Source organism: Microcebus murinus, chromosome X (genome assembly GCF_040939455.1).
Source record: "Microcebus murinus isolate Inina chromosome X, M.murinus_Inina_mat1.0, whole genome shotgun sequence".
NCBI lineage: Eukaryota > Metazoa > Chordata > Mammalia > Primates > Cheirogaleidae > Microcebus > Microcebus murinus.
In genome coordinates, this window is record NC_134136.1 from 114,243,040 (window position 1) to 114,263,051 (window position 20,012).

Sequence of the window (20,012 nt, forward strand, 5' to 3'; positions counted from 1 at the left end):
TTAGCAGCAAGATTCAACCAAGCCTGGGCTGACCTAAATTTGCTGAGGTCAATATTTTGAAATAAATGGAAGAGACCAAACATCCCCAAAAATCTCATCTACAGAAGGAATAAACTAATATTCACCTAGGCCAACAGGAGACATGATGAAGAAAGAGGGACGGGAGACAGAGCGTCAAAAGCAAGCTTAGATCCTTGATGAGAAGAAGTGACTATCTCTCCTGGAGAACTCTGGGCCTACAGTCCAGGCCATGTCTACTGCCTGCAAAATGGGGATAGGGAAACAAGGGATATGGGCAGACCCAGGGTGCTGGGAAAAGAGGCCTGGTAGGGCCAAGGACAAGGTTTCCAAAGTTCAGAGTCAACTTCAAAGAACTCAATCTGATGGCTGCACACATATGGAGGGAAAAGCTTATCACTTAAATCAAGGGTCTATTTCCATTTCCTGTCCAAGATAGGGGGAACCCCACAGGGACATTAGTCACCTTGGCTGGCAGTCTTCCTCTTCACACCTGCGTTCACATGGAAGCATCTACAGACAAGATGCCATCCCCCCTTCACTGGCAGATGTCTTTTCTACACCAGGCCTATGCTTGCAAAACTGCTCATTCCAGAACCCTGTGCTCAGCCTAGCATCACATTGGGGCTTTTCCTTGAATCATCTCAGCCCAACATCACTTCCTACTTTTGCTCTAATCCCACGAAATAGCTCATTTACTGCTTTGCTGGTCACAATTTTTCTAATATACAATAAAATATAAACAGTAACTACTAAATGACCACTGTGAGGTTAAGGTGTTTGCCCTTGGCCCACTAAAATGACCCTGCATATCATCAGGGGTATGAGTCCAGGATCTTGGTAACACTGAGCTGAGTAGCACAAGTCAACTTCTAGATGAAGTGGCACACATCTCACGTGACCTCATCCCTCCTCTCCCACTCCACTTCAAATGTCACTCCCACTCATGACCAGCCCCACTAGTACCCTCATTAGCTCCTCTTAATGGCATTCCCAGTGGTTAGTGGCAGTCAGCTGTAGGGGTGAGCTTTACCCTGGCTTTGGCAAGCCTGTGCTTTCAATGATGGACCTATTCACCTCTTCTTCAAGTATGCCCCAAGGAGGGACAGAGGGGCCTGCATCTACTCTTACAAAGGAATGACAGAATCTCCTCAGCCATTCCTCCCCATCCTCATTCACCATATGGACCAGAATGGCTGGGTCTTGGCACCCAACCCCCCTCCAGGGAATACTGCCCCAGGTCTCTGTAGATACACCTGGCACTGGGTAGACACCCAAAAGCACAGCCAGGGTGAGTCTTCTATTACAGCTGCAGCAGGAGAGAACATGCAGGCTGCCCAAACCCTGGTCTGTGCTAGACCATGCCAATGATATGGCCACCACACTTGGCTTGGCCTCGGGATGCTAAGAGGACAGGCTGAGGGTTGTCACTCGAGCTGCTCTGTGACCCTCTTAACGGCTCTGGCAGTAACAGAGCCACTTTACAGCTCGGCCCCCCTCAGTTGTAAAGTGGGAACATTACTGCAAGCTGCCTCCCCAGGTGGGCTTCATAAACACAGGCTTAGCACGGCAAAGGGAAAGGCTGGAGAAATTACTTACAAAAGGATGCTAAGCCCCCAGACCAGCTTGAATTTTAGCCCTGACATTTATGAAATTTTAAGATGTGAACTTCCCTAGGTATACCATTTGATTTCCCTGGTCCAGTCACCACCCCCTCCCAAAAGCCCTGTGGGAGAGGGGGACCCAGTGTAAAAATGTAAAAATGGCTTAAGAAGCATCGTGTGTAATTTTAAAAGTGTACTTTTTAAACTTTTATAGTGTGCTCCCTCTTCCCTTTAAGGTAGGAAAGATGGTTCAAAGTAGGTGGTTTGAAAGTAGAGGTGACTGGGTGATGTCACAATGCCTTCCTGAGTCACAACCAGGCAACAGCTTGACCAGCATGGGGCCCCACCCATAATGAACTGCCTTGCCAACTTTCCCACATCAGATGAGTCCTCCCACCCCCAGATTAAGAATCTCTCAACTCGTGTTTCAGATTCAACTTCCACATTTTACACTTGAACTCCCGGTCTCATAGCCACCTGTATTTCTAACAGTCTCAACCCTGTCTAAGGCATCTTTCTCAAGGACAAGGTTTTCCACTGAAGTGCTCACCCTTACTGTAAACTTCCTAACAGTGAAATGAGTTTACATCCCACCCACCCGACCTTTTGCCCAAACTGCTGGCATCTTTTGTCCACAGAAAACCTCCTGGAAGACATGATAATTTATTTTGCTGGCTGGTTTCAGAGGGCAGTGATTGACCTCAACTCCCTGTTCCTTGTTGAACAAGAGCACCACCCTACGAGACATTGGGTGGGTGGGTGGGTGGGGGGGGGCCTTGCCATCTGTCTCCCCTGGGGCTTCCCATAGGGGAAAAGCTGCCCAATTAGGGGAGAATTCCCCTTCACACACCAACTCCTGCTCCCCCATTCCCAGGGATGCTGGTGGGGGAAGACAAGGAGTGTACGGCACACAAGCTTGCTCCCCACCATTACCCATTCAGCCAGGGCTGCCACTCCTGTGCCTGGGAGCCTGTGGCCCACTGAATAGTCCTGAACTAGTAATAGGAACTCTCCATTGCTACATTGAGGTTCGGTGAAGTCCCAGCTGCTCACACGTGGTGTATGTAGCTGCTTTCTTCTGCACCCTCAAGAGCATCTTTTCCCACACTAGGCCCGTCCTCCTTCCTCCAAGCCCAGAGCTTCTCAAGGCAAAGATTACAATTCTCCTCAGTGAAGATCCCTCAAACCTTATGCTAGGGTGACCTTCATGGCCAGTAGCAATCCCAAAGAACACCCACTTTGACCACCCAAGAAACATATAGCTGATAGCTACAGGGGAGAGGCTCCGTGCCACCTTCCTGTATACTGTGACTTGGACCTTCTTGACTGGGGCTATTCTAACTGCTACCCACAAAAATTACCCTTGAGGGTGAAGGAGATGGGTGGATAGACAGAGATAGATAAGGGTGCTGACCATTAGGCTCCACCATCGCTGCTACTTTCGGCCCTTCTAAAATCGGGAAGCCATGTACCCTTGGCCACGTGATCTAAGCAGATGTGAATGTGGCTGAGTTGTTTGAGGTTTAAGACTAGCTCCCTGCAACAGGGTCATACGACATAAAACACATACATCCCATAATTTATCATGGTTGTGTCATAGCAGTACCTCATAGAAGCATCGCCATAGCAACATTTACAAGTCACCGTGGCAACAAAGCAACTTCACCACTGTGGTGGCCATGCCCAGTGAGCCCTAGACAAGATAGGAGAGGACTGTAACTGTCTAGGGTGGCCCCATGACACCCATCCCTTCTGTAGGTAACTACATCACCTCCAGCAGAGGCATCAGTAGCTGTCTCTCTGCTCTAAACTCAAAGTTGTTTACAAAAGTGGCTGCCAAGGGAGACAGAGAACTCATGTTCAAGAAGGAAGGGTTAATATGTACATCCAATACCTATCAACAAAAATCAATCAATCAATCAATAAAAGTAATGCCTCCTTGACCTAGCCTGTCTTCAAAATACCACTGATGGTTTCTATTAATAAACTTTCAAGTTTGAGAAGCCTCCCAATTCATTTGCTCAACTTCTCAAATGAAAATTTAACTCAGCCACCCATAGTACCATAAAGAGTGAATGAAAATCTTGACCATGGTCAAGATTAATTCAAGTTAATTCATTTTTCTTAAATGAGCTCCTTTCAACGAGACACACACACTTGGGCGGCTGAGGCTATGCAAAAGGCACCTGCCATCTCAGAAGTTATTGGCGCTGTAGGAACATAGGGCTGCCTCAGAAGGGGGAAAGGCTTCCAGGAGGTGTCCTTTACCCTCTTTGTGACCCCTGCCTGCCCCAAATCCCCACCCTAGCTCCCATATGCTCACAGCTTGGCTCCTGGCCACAGTGACACCCATGCAGAGCAGGGCCTGAGCCCACATGACAGACTGATGGCCAAGAGGGCCCAGTTAATTTGCAGCTGAATGGATTTAGCACCTGCTATCCCCTGGATGAGATGGCAGGGGGGCAGCAGCAAGGACAAGTATTCCTCTGGGCTATTCCTCTTGATCAAACACAAACCATTGGTAACCCAACTCTTTCTTTGCCACAATCTTTAAAAATGAGCCCTCATCTTCCCCAACCCTTCTTCTGTTCTGTCTGCCACAGCTCATCACGCATAAGCACATGGCTTGCTGGGTCCTGTCCTGGGTGCTCCAGGAACAGAGCCTGTTAGTCTGAAGCTTGGAGGGGCTTAAAAGGAGGGGGAAGGGAGGCCTTTCTGAATCATCTGGGGCTCAGGGCCTGCTCCCATCCTGTCTCTAGGTTCAGCAGGAAAGATGGAGAAGGACACGAACTTGTCTGGGAAGCAGGAAGGGGTGAGGCTACTTAGACATGAACTGGAGGGCAGTAGCCACTCTGGGTCTGGCCATGTTACTCAAAAACCAGAGCAAAGGCAATATGACTTGAAGCTGGCTAACCTCCTGTTCCTTCCTCCAGCCCTGCTCACTATCCACTCAGAACAAAGAGGGACTTCCATATGCAGCAGTCCCCCTCTTCTAGAAGCATTTTCCCCTCAACTCACCCTTGCCTGCCTGCTTCTCCCAGGCACCTCTGAGAAACCTTCCCAAGAGCTAGTGTTATGAGGCAACTCAGAAGGGATGAGTGGGGGCTGCATGACTGCAGCAATCAGTGAGGAAGAAGGCTTTCTTTCTTGCTTTATCCAAAATGACAGGGACCCTCCATTGCCCCATAGCCACCCTCTGAGATAGAGTAAGGAAACTTCAGGTACATCAAGAATACCACCACTTACTAGCAACGGAAACTATCTTCTTTAGCACTAACTTACAACAAGCCAGTCCTGGTTTAGCTTACCTAGGAGCCTGGCTGGTGGCCTTAGGCTGACCCCCAAGGATGAGCTGAGAGTAGTGGTAGGGCGGTGTGCTCTGGGCAGCAAGAAGCACGCTTTCCCTGGTCACAAATTCTCCCCCAAACTCCATCAGGTGCCAATGAACTGCATCAAGAATACCAAACCTATGATGGCCAATGGCACAGAGCTCTCAAATGCACCCAATATCTGTAAGTGTCTTATCTTAGAAGGATTTGCACCTACTCTTTCCTCTGGTTCACCCAGACACCTTAATTCACCTTTGCCAAAAAGGTTTCTGAGGACCAGAGCAGGCCTCAAGCTTGCACATTTAAGAAATGAAGAAAAAGATCTTTTTCACTTGCTGTCAACGCATCTTATCCCCAGAGAAGTCTCATGGACAAATCCAAAAGTCTATCCCAGTGGGGGGTCAGCTGTTGGGACTGAAGAGTGCACTTGAGGAAGGCACTAGCTTTCTCTCTACAGTTCACCTCTAAAACATAAACCACCATCTGTCTGGTGGGAAGAGCCCCCCTTGTGTATGCCAAGCTTTTCTGGATTCTGGATTCTTGCCATTGTTGCCAAGTTCCAACAATGGCAAACAAACCAGACATAGCAAACGATTATGCTCATCTGTATGGTGTCTTCACCATCTTTTCTCCCACTTCAACAGAACCTGTGCCTCCAGAGGGAGAATAAGTACTCTCTATTCCATTTCAGACTGTCACTCTGGTGACCGGGAGGAAATGTCTACAAAGTATCATTCCACTGCTACAAAATAGAACCCAACCCTACCACACACGTTTCCTACTGCCATTCCTCTGCTACACTATATTGGACTGTTACTAGCTATGGGACCAATGTTTCTTTGGAAAAGAAAGTGTGTCCCAGGAAATTATCTTTCACAGATGGCTCATTCCTGGCTGCCACAAACTTCAAAAGACAGTCAATCCTTCACTCCATGGATGGCAAAAGCAGCCCATTTCTCTGAGCAGACATCAACTGGACCTCAGGCCATCCTAAATGAATGGCTTTCTCTCATGTCCCTGGGCTCTGGGAGCAGGACTGCCCCATTCTAACCAACATGGTACCATTGGCAAGCGCTCGGGTTTACTTACATCTCTCACTTTCGTTCTGGTCGGCAATGGCCTCCTCCAGGGCGACCGACTTTGGCTTTTTGTCCTGATTTCCTTTCAACCTTTCCCAGTCAGTTGGACTAAATTTGCACACCTCGGAGTCTTTGGTTGCTGGGTGGCCACCTTCTCTTTCTTTCATCTCCAACTCTGAGAAGCGCATCATTGCACGCTAGAAAGAGAACGGAGATGGAAAAAAAAACAACACCTTACCATAAAAGCTACTTCATTTGCCTTACCTTAAAGGAAAGTATTTTCAAAGAAAAGTTTGCCCAAAACCAACCACAATTTATGAGATGCAACTCAGATATTTTAAAGTTTAACAGATTAAATTTAAGAGTATCTATATGTAAAGTAGTCACACATTCTTTATTCATAAAAGTCATATGTATAAGATATATATGCGGTGTGTATGTATATCCATACATACACTATTGCATAGAGACAGACATTCTCTTTTGAAGGTAAATAAAACAAAACAAAAACACAACGCAAAGGAAACAAAACAAAAACACAACAGAAAAGAAACAAAATGCACAATGAATAAAGACGACCATGGCCCACAAACTTCCCTTTGTATATTTGGAAATGAAATTTAACTCAAAAGGTTTATGTAAGATTCTAGTAATAAAAATTTGAAGAACTGACCTCACAGTAAGCAGCGGGTAGACATAAAATACTGTCCTCTTGTAATCCTTCCATCTATGTAATTAAAATGGGCACTCAATGGATCATTTAGATAACTTCATCCATTTTTATAAGCATAAACCAATTTTTTTCTTAACATTGCAAAACAATTTGGCTTTATTCATTTTTTAATTAAAAGTAAAATATCTTAAGGAAATTCCTATACAACATCTATCATAATTCACTAGCAAGTTATATATACATACTCTATCCCTTTAAGCAAGCTTTTTTCTCCTTTTTTTGGATTGGTTTTTTTTTTTTTTTTTTTTTTTGGTGAAAAAAAATTGTATGAAACCCACAGACATGCGGCTGCTACACATCTCCACCAAGTAAGTATCAAGTAAGACATTCTAAGCAGCACTTCTAGGTATATTTATCTTACAGGCAGAGAAATCAAAGCATTTGATAGGTAAACGTCATGCAGTCTTTAGATATCCTTCATAATAATTAAAACTCCTGTTACTACCATTCAAGTGGAGTTCTCTTATAATCTATAGAATAACTTAAAGTATCCAGACACAGCTAAGTCCTACCACTCACGTTCCCTTACTGGACACATTGCATACATTCAAATTATCATAAACTTCATTAACCAATCTGCCTGGTCCTCTACCATACTCCCCCAATCCTCTTTACACATTAAAAAACTGACAACCAGTGAAAGTTACTGAAATTCAGGTCGTGGGCTCACCTGCAATGCCCGCTGCTCCCTGCTGAGCTGACTGGAATCTGCGTACAGTTCAGTAGTGACACACTTGAATCGGTCACCCACGTAACCTGCCGAGTTTGCGATTCTCTTTGCCAGCTTAGATGGCTTCGGTTTCAGAACTTTGCCATCATTTGATTCCGCCTCATCAGCTCCATCTTTGGTATAGGTGGGGGTGACGTCCACGCTCGGGGGGGTACCACCCACACAGAATGGTTTGGGATCCTCTTGGGTTTTACCAAAAGTTACAGTAGGGCCATCGTTCCCCAGAGTTGGCTCCAGGAATGGAGTTGAGACTGGCATCCCTACGTTCTCTTTGTTGGTACCAGCCGGAACACTGTCCTTGTTTAAACTGAAGACTGACTGGCCTGGAGCCTGTTTGAAAGTATAAGCTTCATGGAAGTCACTGATGCGCCCCAACTCCTCTCTCAAGGTGATGAAATCACGGTGTTGCTGCAGAGCTGGGTCAGTTGGGGGCTTGGCGGGCTCAGCACTCTGGCTAACAGTCTCCGCTACAAAGCCAGGTTTGGACACATTTGCCTCAGTTTTAGCATCTGGTTCTTCTCGGAGAAGGTCTACATAGACAAGTTTGTCGCTTTTGACAACAGTCTTCCCTTGATTCCAGCTGGGATTTGGCTTTAGGTTCTTGTCCGTGGGGACTTCTGGATGTAACTTGGTGCTGCCAGCTTCCAAGATCTCAGAAAACCGATTCCGGAGGGTTGGGTCCTCGTAGCGGGCTCTCTCGTGGGACCGGGACCTCCTCTCTGGTTTCTCCTCTTTAGCGATCTCTATGGGTGTGTGTGGTATTAACATGGGATGCACCATGCCCAAGCCCAGGGCATCTTGGTAGGTCACAAACTCTGGCCTGCCGGTGGGCAGCCCATAGGGCAGTCCAGGCTTTGGAGCAAGGTGCCCAGGAAAGAGACTGCCGTTGGGTAACAAAACTGGGTGAGGGTAGACAGGTCCTTTGCCATGTAAGGAGAGGGGACTTATAGCAATGCCCTCAGGCGCTGGGTAAGGGAGGTAACTCCTGGGGTAGGGAATTGGTGGGGACCTGAATGCCTCATTTGGAGACAGAAATATTGAACTTGGTGGGAGGCCATTCTCGTTTGCTTTGAAACTCGGTTCTGGGTTGCTGGCTTTGGTGCCCTTGCTGCTGGTGCTGTTGCTGTGCTTAGCAGGCGTGGTTGGGGGCTGGCCCACGTGCTGAATGACAGATGGGGTGGTGTCCACGGAGTTCCTGCTGGTCTTGGTGCCATCTGCATTGGCATTTGGGGCCGGTGATGCAGAGGCTGGGCGGCCTGCACTTGACACTGACCCGGAAACATTAGTGATCACAGCGTCCGTGCCACCCATTCGGGGACATGATGAACTCCTCTGCTGTGGGATTGCCCAGTCCAGTGTTTTGTTTTTCAGCGACATGCTTTTGCCATTGTTCTCTTCGTTAGGACTTGGCCCAGGCACCACCCAGGATGACGGAGCAGTGCTAATGATTTCAGATCTATAGATAGCACAGCCATTTCCTGGAGGAGATAATGTTTCCTTAGGAATCTCACTTCCGGAGAGCACTAAGCCACTTCCAGCCCTGCTGTGAACCAGGACTGTGGGAGCCATCTTTTTCATGTGGTCAGCTTTGGAAGCATCTACATCCACCACTTTAGAAGATAAGTCTAGTGGTTTATCTGTGACGTCTTTGGTAACGGTCTGCTTCTCCAACAGAGGAGGTGAACCACCATCTTTCCTGTCTTGAACTGCTGTCTTCCGGGTGTGCCCGGGCACTGGTTGGGCACTTTCACCCCCTTCCGGAGCCTTGGGATACTTGCCGTTGGAGAGCCTGGCCGTGGGGAACTCGCTGCTGACCGTCATGTATGGCTTCGACAGGGTGACTGAAGGAGAGGTGGAGATCCTGGCATAGTGCTTGTGGAACTCAGAGTAGGTGTCTGCAGTAGGCTGGGTGGGAAGGTGGACCCGGGGTGAGGGCCGAGGCGAGGGAGGCAACAGGAGAGCTGTGTCCCCTGGCAGACCACTAGTGACTGCCTTAGCAGAGGGCACCCTGGGCTGTTTACTGTTCTGGATGTGGGGATAGGCATGGGAATCAACGGGGTTCCCAGGACTGACACCCATCTTCCATGGGAGGCTTTTGTCTGCACAGTGGACGAGAGGTGGGATGGCTGGGGAGGCAGAAGGCGTCGAGAGCCTCATAGGTGATGCCAAGGACGACGGGATGTGGGGACTGACGTAGTGAGGTGGCGGCAGGTAGAGAAAGCGCTCCCCGTTGGTGCAGACTGGAGAATACAGAGGCTGGGCCAAGCTGTAGGACTGCTGAGGTAGCAAGGCCTTGTACATGTTCAGTGAATACTTATTTGGCGAGTCGAGGAAAGGGTAGATGGCTGGCGTGGCACCTTCCATGTAAGGATTGACCCAGGGCAGCCGCAGGTAACTAGCACCATTGATGTTTAGGGGGCTCTGTTTGTCACTGGCAGGCCTGTCCAAGCCCAGTGTTTCTGCTGTGGCTACAGCACTTTTTTGTATTCCAGGCGGTGTTTTGTATATAGCACTGAAGCCATTTGGGGGTTTTCCAGAGACAGCGGAAGCCTCCACTGTCTCGGGTGTATTCGGTTTGAACTGCATCTCTGGATTTCTCTCTGCAGAAAACCCAAGGCCACCTAGAGTGCTTGTGGCAGCCTCCCGACCTTTCTCTGAGCCCAGTCCACACAAGCTAGAATAAACAATGTTTCCGGGGACCCGGAGCCCTTCCCGGATCAGGCCGGTGCGGTCCATGCTCAGTGCTGCCAGGCCATCAATCCGATGGGCCGTATTTGCATCCACCTTTGCAGAAGAACAACAAGGGTATTACTTGGGACACTCCTTCAAAGCAGCAGCACCCAACCAGAAGAGACGCCACAAACTAGTTCACATGACATAAGCCTTAACATTTGAGCAGAAAGGGTTAAAGAAAGGATTCCTGCCATCTGTTGCCCCTCCCCACTTATCCAAACCCCTTTGCTGCCTGTCTTCTCACCTCTGTTCAAATAGTAACCTGGAAGCATGGAAAACGTTGAACCCTTTAGACTGGAGGCCCATATATTAATTCAGTCATCTATTAACTCTGGAAATTTTATCTTCTCAGCAAAACTTCTTTGCTGCAACTGAGAAGCCACCACCAAATCCAAAACTCTTAGTACCACCTTCAAGGGATACAGAACTCACATGAACCCTCCCCAGGCTTGTTAAGAATTGAGGGGAGGGGTGCTCATTTTGTTTTTCCTGGGTATAAGTAGGTATTATTTAACAGAACAAGACACAATCTTCAGTGGGACATCAGTAACGGAGGACTTTAGCTGCGCATTTCTAAATCAATAAAGAGGCCATGGGTTAAACTGTGGTTGCATCTTTTGACTTCCTCTCCCTGGTGTCTGAAGAGACAGTCCTATGTTTCATATTTTACTGGAAAGGTAAACCCTAAGGGGCTTCTTGGTAGCTGGAAATTTATCCAGCTGGGAGCCTTGATGTGGATCGTAGCTTATGGAAGAAAAGGCAGCATGTAACCTACAAGCCACTAGGGCATGGGGACATATGCAGCAAGCACATCAGAAAGAGAGCACCGCCAAGAAGGCAAGACAGAAAGAGCTTGGGTAGGGGCCTTGTCCTATATAGCACAGGCTTCCTCCTTCCTCTGCCCTGCTCTGAATCCCCCACCAATCCCCCACCCTTTCATGGTATGCAAATTAATACGATTGATTACAGATCACTGATATTCAGATATCACATCAACAGAAGCCATTAATCTCTTACCACGTTGTGGTTCAAGGGATTCTCTTCCCTCAGTTCCAGTCTGGCTTTTGAAGTGTCACCATCATTTACAGGAATTTTCCTATTAAAAGGACACACCAACTTCATGAAAGCATTCCTCACTGAATCCATCTTTCACATATCTCCCAGAACAAACCAGTTTCTACTAACCCAATTTTTTAAATTGTCCGTAACCCCCTCCACAATGGCCCATATTAAAAGTTGCCCCCAAATGGTGATTCAGCTTGACCAGAAATAAAAAAAGCAAAGGAAAGGCAGGGCCTTTCATGTGTGGGAACTTGAATCACAAGTATGTCCCTGAGGTGGGTAAGCCAGAAATTAAGCACAACCACTTGTCCCCATGAGATTTTTTTTTTTTTTTTGAGACAGAGTCTCGCTTTGTTGCCCAGGCTAGAGTGAGTGCCGTGGCATCAGCCTAGCTCACAGCAACCTCAAACTCCTGGGCTCAAGCGATCCTTCTGTCTCAGCCTCCCAAGTAGCTGGGACTACAGGCATGCGCCACCATGCCCGGCTAATTTTATATATATATTAGTTGGCCAATTAATTTCTTTCTATTTATAGTAGAGACGGGGGTCTCGCTCTTGCTCAGGCTGGTTTCGAACTCCTGACCTCGAGCAATCCGCCCGCCTCGGCCTCCCAGAGCGCTAGGATTATAGGTGTGAGCCACCGCGCCCAGCCCCCATGAGATCTTTTACCCTAGAGGCCAAGTAGGCAGATCAGAGCTTAGCTGTCCCAGCCAACCCTTATAAACTCTACCAGAGGGTACACATGAAGTAGTCACACAGCCAATGGGGACTGGAAGGCTGGCCGCCTCATCAACCACTTCCATATTACCCATGAGGGTAGGCTTTCAAAACTTTTCCCAAAACAAACTTAGAAACCATGTCCTATGAAACTGGTTTCCATGGTGATAAGGAAGCCGTATTTGACTGCCTTTATCAAAATGACAGGGGGGATACACACTAGTATCATACAAATGTCAGCTGTTCCAGGCTGAAGAGGAAGCTGCACATCTGTGCCAGGCTGCTGCGGCTGCCCTGGGACTTGTTATCAGAGAGCATCGATAAAGAAAGTGCTTGGTGCCAACTTCCAAATCCCCAGGATAAAATTGCTGACAAGCAGCGAAGGAAAAGTTTCATCATTACCCCAAAAAGCAGCTTCAATCATCTACTGCTTAGCTGCCTCTACCCCACGCTCTAAAATTACTGATCAGGAAGCACAACAGAGCTGTTGGGCAACTAAAACCAGGTGCCAATGGCCTCACTGAACAGGCAGCAGAGGACAACGAGAAATCCTGGGCTTACATGAAGGAAAGGGTGGCTCTCTCCCCATTTATTACTGAGCAAACTATTTGTTTTAAAAGCACATCGAATGCCGCTCCACCTGGGCCCACGCTCCTGACATTTAGAGTTAAAGCAGCATATAGACTGGGATTAATTCTCCTTCATAAATATGAAATAATAAATTAAGGACGAAAGTGCACTGAAAGGCCGCTTTAGGGGCTAATCTTTTAAAGGGCGGCAATGCTTCGCTGAGCCGGGTTGCCTGTTAAAACTGTAAATCAAGGGCTGCCGCCTAGGCAGGAGCTTTCTCTCCCACCCCCTTTGGGCCACTGTGGCTGTGAGAAGGGGGGGGGCTTCAGTGAGGGCTCAGGAGCTCGGGGAAGAGGCCAGCTTTCTCGCCTCAAGCCTGGCCCAGGTGGCTGCATTCACCTGTCTTCGCTTGCCCCACACATGCGGACCCTCTCGCTGTTCATCCAGCTGTGAACGTTCCCATACAGGGGGGTTGCTGAGAGCATGTCGTCTTCCGAGATGGCAGCTTTGCTTCAAGCGTCTAGTCTGTTTAAAAGAAAAAAGGAAAAAAAAACCCACGAGGCTGAGTAAAGGAGGGCCAAACAGGGAGCTCCAGAAGGCCTCTTTCTAGGCAATTCATACAGGAGGCAGACTCGGGAAGGCAGGCTATGCTTGATGTCTACAGAAATCCAGGAGCCAAGGGTACACTGGACCAGAATGTACAGCATGTAGAGCAGAGGGGGGGGGTACAGTTTTCCCAGTAGGAGGCACTGGGGGTGGGGAAAAGTTCAAAGCGAAACAGGCAGCCCTATCCAAGGCACAGCACACATCCAAGATGTACCACTGCCCCTGCCTGCCTGCCCCCTTTCCCAGCCTTTGAAAATGTATGGTGGTCAGGAAAAAATGAATCACTTTTGACATTTGCTAAAGAAGGCAGGAAAGACTTTATTCAAGGGGAGAATATAGCAATAGGTCCAGGGAAACACAAACTGATCCTTCTTGGGGACAAAAGGGTGTAAGGATGGTGGAAGGCACAAGAGTGAGGTGTGGCGGCGGGTCCAGGGCTCAAACTAGGGCTGAATTTCCAAGGCTGTCATGTATGCAACTTAAGAGATTGAAGGCGAAAAAAAGAGTCGGTGGGCTGGTGAGCCACCCCACCGGAGCCCTAGATTAGATTAAGCACCTAACCCCGGTGGTTTTGCCTGGGTGGTTTTGCCTGGGAGCTGCAGAGGGAGGCGGCTGAGTAATTCAATGACGCCTGCTCGCTGGGGACAAGAAATCATTAGCGAGCGCAGAAGTCTTAGCAGCCCAGGCTGATGGGCTCCAAGCCGCTGGCACACACGGGGAGCGGGCAAAAGCCACCCATTTTCCACCTCCTGGGAGGGGGAGACTGCTGAGGCAGAGGAGCACAGACCACCTCTCACCCTCCCTTACCTCCTCTGCCCACCGCCCCCACCCACATCACATTCTAGTTTGCTGCATGAGTGAAGGGTCAGGACAAGCTGCATTTTATTAACAGGATTATCACGGCGCGTGATTTATCCTCGTGCAGGATTTTAATTGCTCTTTGGAGGTTGAGCCGTTTCTTTTGACTGCGCTTCAGCCCATATCCTGCTGTTAAATGCTGGGTTAATAAGTAGGGGAGCCTTTAATGCCTGGGACCGATGGCCCTCGGCAATTCCCTACTCACAAACACATCTCAGTGTCCCCTGTCCAGGACAGGCCATGGCATTTTTCCACGGGACCCAAAACTGGGTGTGAAATAATTGGTGTGCAGATCATCAGGGGAACTTTTCTTTCTCCTCCCTCACACACCCACCCACACAGTTTCCGAAAGCCCAAATGTTCCCTAAGTCGACACATTTCCTTTGTTAGCAGGAAAAAAATATGCAAATGCTTGCTTTTACATTTTAGCACACGGAGTAGACTGCCAGGTCGGTTGGTTGGGCTAGAGGCATCAGGTCCAGCGACTCTTCTGCAGGAGTGACTGAGGGTGGGGGTGGGGGAGCACCTGGGAGGACTGAATCCAAAAGCCAGGCTCTCCTTACCCATTTCTTTGTCCTAACTAAGTCTTTTGTCCATCAGCATCCCCCATCGGCCCCCATCCATAGAACAACGTCTGTTAATCAAAATCCACATGCACCAACACACCACGCATAGTTAGAGCTCAACAATGAAGCTGGAAGAGAAGGAAAACGCCCGAGAAAGAGGCAGAAATCTGCAGAGATGCATCAGCCGTCGTGGGCTTCTGAAAAGCTATTTCCCTAGGAAGAGTCTTTCTTCAGACAGCCTGGGGGGGTTCCAATGGGCTAACCACAGCACCCTAAAAAGACTGACTCAGGTGCTGGGGAAGGTTCTTTGGGAGCCCACAGGCTTTTTCTTCCATCCTTCAAATTTGTAAATTAAGTGGGGAAGGCCACCACTAGTGCTGGGCAGACCACAAAGCACATTCAAGGCACTGTCCCCTCCCCAGTCCTTGCCACCCCTTCTAACAAAAGGAAGACATTCTGGGTGGCCTGATAGAGAAGACATTCCTTGGTGCTGGTGTGTCCTAGTCATCAGGCTTCATCTCCTCACTGTTCACACCACGATAAAATGAGGAAATTACATCAAGAGTAAAAGGGTCACTCAATCAAATCCCCAAGAAAAGGATGAGGGAATAAGCATGTGCCTAAGGAACCTTAATCTTCTGGTGTCCCCATTCTTATTAATAAAAACTGTCTCCCCTTGTTTCAAACAAGCTGCCCCTACAATACCTTCTTTAGTAGTCACCTTGTAAAAAGGGCCTGGACTCAGGGAAAGGTGACTGCAGCTTAGAGGCACCTGGGACCACTGGGTGCTTTCAAAGCTTCTCCCCTTCACCAGGGCTCGTCCTTTGGGGCTTTCAATATTAATGCTGCACAGATAAATGACACCAGCCATCAGAATGAAGTGCTCTCACATGCACAGGGTCAGATGGAGGGTGGAGGCCAGGAGTGAGTTTCAGTGTCATCTGTGTATATATTGGGGGGCAGGGTTGGGGCTAAACATAAAAAAGCAAAAGAGGGGTACACATTGTTGGATCCTGCTGTGGACTACACACACACACACACACACACACACACACACACACACACTTCTTATAATCTTTAGCTGCCCCATGAACTTTTTGTGAACTGTTTAAAAGTGGAGGTCTGTTGAACAAACAGTGGCGCCACTGCCAGCCATAATTTCATTGCAACAAGCTAAAGACTTTTAACTCTTCAGGTTCCTGGCCAAAGATGGAGCAGAGTAGAAGGGGACAATGAGCAATGGCCCCGCCTGGCAGGAGGCCCTTCTCCTGGGTGACAAGCAAGTGCAGCCCAACCCCCCAGCTGAAACATCCTCAGCAAAGGCCATGCTGCTTACATCAAGCCATTAGTGAAGAACAGGGATTACCATTACCCACACCCACACCCCGGTTTCTCTGGGATGTACACCAAAGGGGACTTTGGGGTAAGAAACAAAGAGACTGAGAGGCAGAGCTATAGTGACACTCATCCCACCCGACTTCTAGAAGCTACTGTTGAAATAGCTGGGGTCTTTTTCTACCTCTAAAACAAAGTGCTTCAAAACTGACTTTGCTGACCCTTGGCAGCAGGACATGGTGGAGAGGGCAAAATCATCTGATTTCAATGACAAACATCACCTCAAGGCGCTTTGCAGCTATATATGAGGCTTGTTTGCTCGTATTTTTCAGCACACCCCTCCTTCTTCCACATGCAGGCTATGCTTCTAGAAGTGCCAAGATGTGTGAAGTCACTCATGAAAAGCACTTTACAAGCACCAACCTGTTTCCAGTGTGAGCTGCTAAGCTGTACCTTGGCTCTGGGTTTTAACCCTTTTTTCTAGTAGTGGAGAGAAGTGGGCAAGGATATGGGATAGGGATGAAGAGGAAAGATGGCTGACAGAAGAGGTCAGATGGGGAGGGTGTGTGGTTTCTAAAGGGCAGACTTGGAACTGGAGTGGCTTGCCTGCTCAACATCCAGTTTTGAGGGGAGAGGCCTGGCATGGTCTCCAGCTCTTAGTGCAGTAATAATTGAAATAGAGCTTGGGTCACCCTCATTAGACTCTGAGCAGCCATTTGCTCCAAACCCAAGGGTTATGATTAGAGTACCTGAGCTTGGTCTGGGCACTGGGAATAAAGGCCTGATTGGCAGAAGGGGTTCAAGGGACCAAGGTTAGGAGCTATCACTACAACCTTGGCATCCCTGAGTAGGAGCACAGCTGCCCTCCGTGAAAAGATGTCAGGGGGCTTTAAGGACCCCAAGCACCCACTGCCATCATTTCCCTAATTCCGACTACAAGGACACCATTGTGGACTGAGGAAAAGGAAAGAACACTTGTTTTTTCTCTAAAGGCAATTTACCCTTGCAGACAACAAATAGCAGGTTGAAAGGAACAGCAGCCAGGAGACGCTGGAGGTGCGTGAAGGGAGGGGAGACAGCACCAGGCCACTTTCCACTGCCACTGTTCTTGAAATGGCAATCGGTTCAAGTCTGCACATTACACTTGTCAAGTGGTAGTGCCGATATGGAAAGCATGGCCACCAAACCAATCCAACTCACGCCTTCCTGCTCTCCACACAGACATTGATGGTGGCTCATCTTAGGATCTTTTCTAAGTTCCTCTAGCTTTGCTCAGGGGGTCTCTCTCACTAGGCTCCCCTTGGACCACCAGGCAGTTAACCAGCTAGTAGCAAGGAGGACTGGACAGGTTTGCAAGGGCTTCCAGCTCACATGGCCAGACAGGCATCAGGGATTCCAGCTAATGTGCTGGGGTCCTCTTCAGGTAAAGGGTCTTGCTACTTCATGGCTACAGGAAGAGCATGGTCACCACAGCCTCCCAACTTGCACCCTCACCCACGCCATTTCTCTGGGCAGGTGGCTGAACCTCTCTACCCTTGGTCCCCTCTGTAAATATTTGGCACTGTTTTCTAGAGGATTAAGCTGTCCTGTGGACTTGAGTTTTGCCTGGCAATAGTTGGTGCTGGCCACACTTAACCCCATTAAATGGCATCTGACTCTAGTATACATACATGCCCCAGAAGGCTACATAGTTTCTTTGAAGTAACCCCCATGGTGGGGAGGAGGCTGAGGTAGGGACACAGAAGGGGCCAAGCCAGGAAGGGGTGACCTTCAGCAGAGTTGTGCAGATTTCACAGAAGCCAAAAGCAAACCACGCCAGCCAGTCCTTCCTGGGGCTGCTCCAAACGCAGATTGAGTCACAGCAGCACTGTGCTCCTAGTGTCAAGGAAGGGAGGGGTGAAGAAGTTCCTATTTTAGGATGTGGGGGGGGCTGTGTGGGGGTGGGAGATGAGACGGAAAAGCTCTTCCAGATGTGTGTGTGTGTATGTGTGTGGGGGGGTCTTCCTGGGCTGCTTTTGGGGTGTTATGTAGCTGGGGAGTAGGAGACTCCAAGGCTGCCCCCCAGGTCCTGAGCCGGCAGGGCTGCAGGTTTCCAGTAGTGTGGTGGAGGGAGGTCACTGGCCTGGTCCCAACAAGTCCCTACCTTCTCCCCTACCCCCACACCACTCCCCCCCAAGCTTCCCCCTTGCCCCCTCCCACCACCACCGCAGGTTGCTGGAAGGGGGGGTGCGTTGGGAGGAGCAATCCAGCAGGCCCAGGTGCTGTCTCTGGGCACACTCCAAGCCACAGCCATCTCCTCCAGGGACGTCCCCACCCACGCCCCCAAGTTTTGTATTAGTAACAAGAGGGGGGAAGAGAGACGGGAAACTCACCCAGCCCCGACCTTTTGAGCACCCAGAACCTTTCCTGCCTGCTCCTGGGGCATCTGGGTCAGAGCGGAGAGCCACCCAGCCCTGGGAGTGAACTTGGCCCTCAGTGGCCGCACTGCGCGGTGGGGAAGAAGGGGGAGGGGCGTCCCCTCCCCGAGCTGAGGCGCCTCAGCCCAGAGTGGATCCCACGGCAACAAAGGGATTTTCTCTCGCATCAACCACACACACCCGTGCTGCTCTGGGCTCGCCCGCCCCTCCTCGGGCTCCTCCGCCAAGGTCCCAGCGCCGGCTGCGCCTCAGAACACACCCACACCCTCCATACACCGCCCGCCGGCCTTCCAGGAACTCCAGCAGTCTCCCTGGGAGGCGCCGACCCGCCCAATCCCGACCCTAGTTAACCCCTCAGACTCTGGGGCCTAGTGCGTTCCTCTGTGGGCCCCCTTCCTGCGCCCTAGCCACAGCTTCTGTCCCCGCCACCGAATCTCTGACAAAAAGAAACTTTGGGTGGGTGCAGGGAGAACCCGGGAGAACGTGAAACTTCCACGGAAATGCAGCCAAGCCCACCCGGGGAATGGGCACCTCAGACCCTTCCTCACGTGGCTCTGGGCTCCATCCGATCACACTAGAGTACAGCTCCTCTCCGGACGCCTCCCCTAGAAAGATACGAGGCAAACGCAGCCAACTGTGAAGGGGGCGTGGCCGACCGGCGGGGGAAGGGGGGTTGTGAGGTGGGGGTGGGGCATCTATCCGACCTGACAGTCAACACTGCTCAAAGTCGCTGCTCAACCCGGTTGCCACCACGCACCCCTCTCCTCCAGACACAGCCCCTCCCCGGGGTCAGGACCACCCCTCCCCCCCACAGACCAATGGACACTTCACATTGTCCCTGGACGGCCGGTCCAGGCCACCGGGTAGCTTTTTGTTCCTTTCACTTTCCTCCACAGTTGTGGTACACCAGGAGTCAGGAACCACGTATATATTCAAGATTGGGTGAATTTGGAAACAGGTGTCCATCAACCGGAGGCCACCTAGCACCAGAAACCTAAATGGAAAGCCAGGAATCCTCCCTCACTCTTCCCCTGCCTCCCCCCCAAAAACACACATGCCTCCTTCGGTCTAGTCCCCACAAGACTTGGGAGTCTACACGACCTGAGGGCAAATCCAGAATAAATGTTCCACACCACCCCTCTGAAGGCTGTGTCTACCCACTTTTGTTTCCACCAGGGCTTTGCAGGAATAAAACACGTTTAATGCCGCCTCGCCCCACCCCCCCACAAAGGAACAAGCTATACCGTGAGGCTAATAACAGCTACCATTACTCTATGTAGGAAGCACAAAGGAACTTTTAACACATAAAAGATGGGTGAAATGAGGAGGTCCTGCAAGTTCCTTGCTGATTGTGCAGAGCCTGGGAGTCCCAGGAAGGCTAGAAATGAGGGTACAAGGAAGAGAGGGGCACCCACTTTTCTTTACAAGAAACAATAGGAATCCCATGTCTGCTACTCAGCCCTGGAACTCAGAGCACCCAAAACAAAGCCGTGGAACAACTGCAGTATAGATGGGGGCCCATGAATTTTTGTAGCTGTTCAGAGCTTAATTACTCCTCCTTGATCCGTGGGACTAGACACGACACCGCCAAGGTTAAAATGCCCCGAACAGCGCCGAGCAGATGTGAGCGAGCTGGCAGACGCGCAAATGAGGCCT

The 20,012-nt window shown here is 49.7% G+C and overlaps 1 protein-coding gene across 11 annotated transcripts in view; it reads right to left on the reverse strand.

Annotated features, from left to right (window-relative positions):
• The window catches only part of BCOR (BCL6 corepressor), an 89,589-nt gene that overhangs the window by 15,840 nt on the left and 53,737 nt on the right, over positions 1–20,012 (reverse strand). For 4 of the 11 annotated variants that reach the window (XM_012781801.3, XM_075999277.1, XM_012781814.3 and 1 more), the window contains exons 2-6: positions 12,974–13,099; positions 11,244–11,322; positions 7,434–10,277; positions 6,704–6,757; positions 6,041–6,227 (exon numbers count right to left, since the gene is read on the reverse strand). In XM_012781801.3, coding sequence (XP_012637255.1) covers positions 6,041–6,227; positions 6,704–6,757; positions 7,434–10,277; positions 11,244–11,322; positions 12,974–13,059 — 3,250 coding nt within the window. In that variant the 5' untranslated portion in view covers positions 13,060–13,099. Of the gene's footprint in view, positions 1–6,040; positions 6,228–6,703; positions 6,758–7,433; positions 10,278–11,243; positions 11,323–12,973; positions 13,778–20,012 lie in introns of those variants that run through there. The other 7 variants (XM_012781803.3, XM_012781812.3, XM_075999274.1 and 4 more) reach the window with 7 other exon arrangements.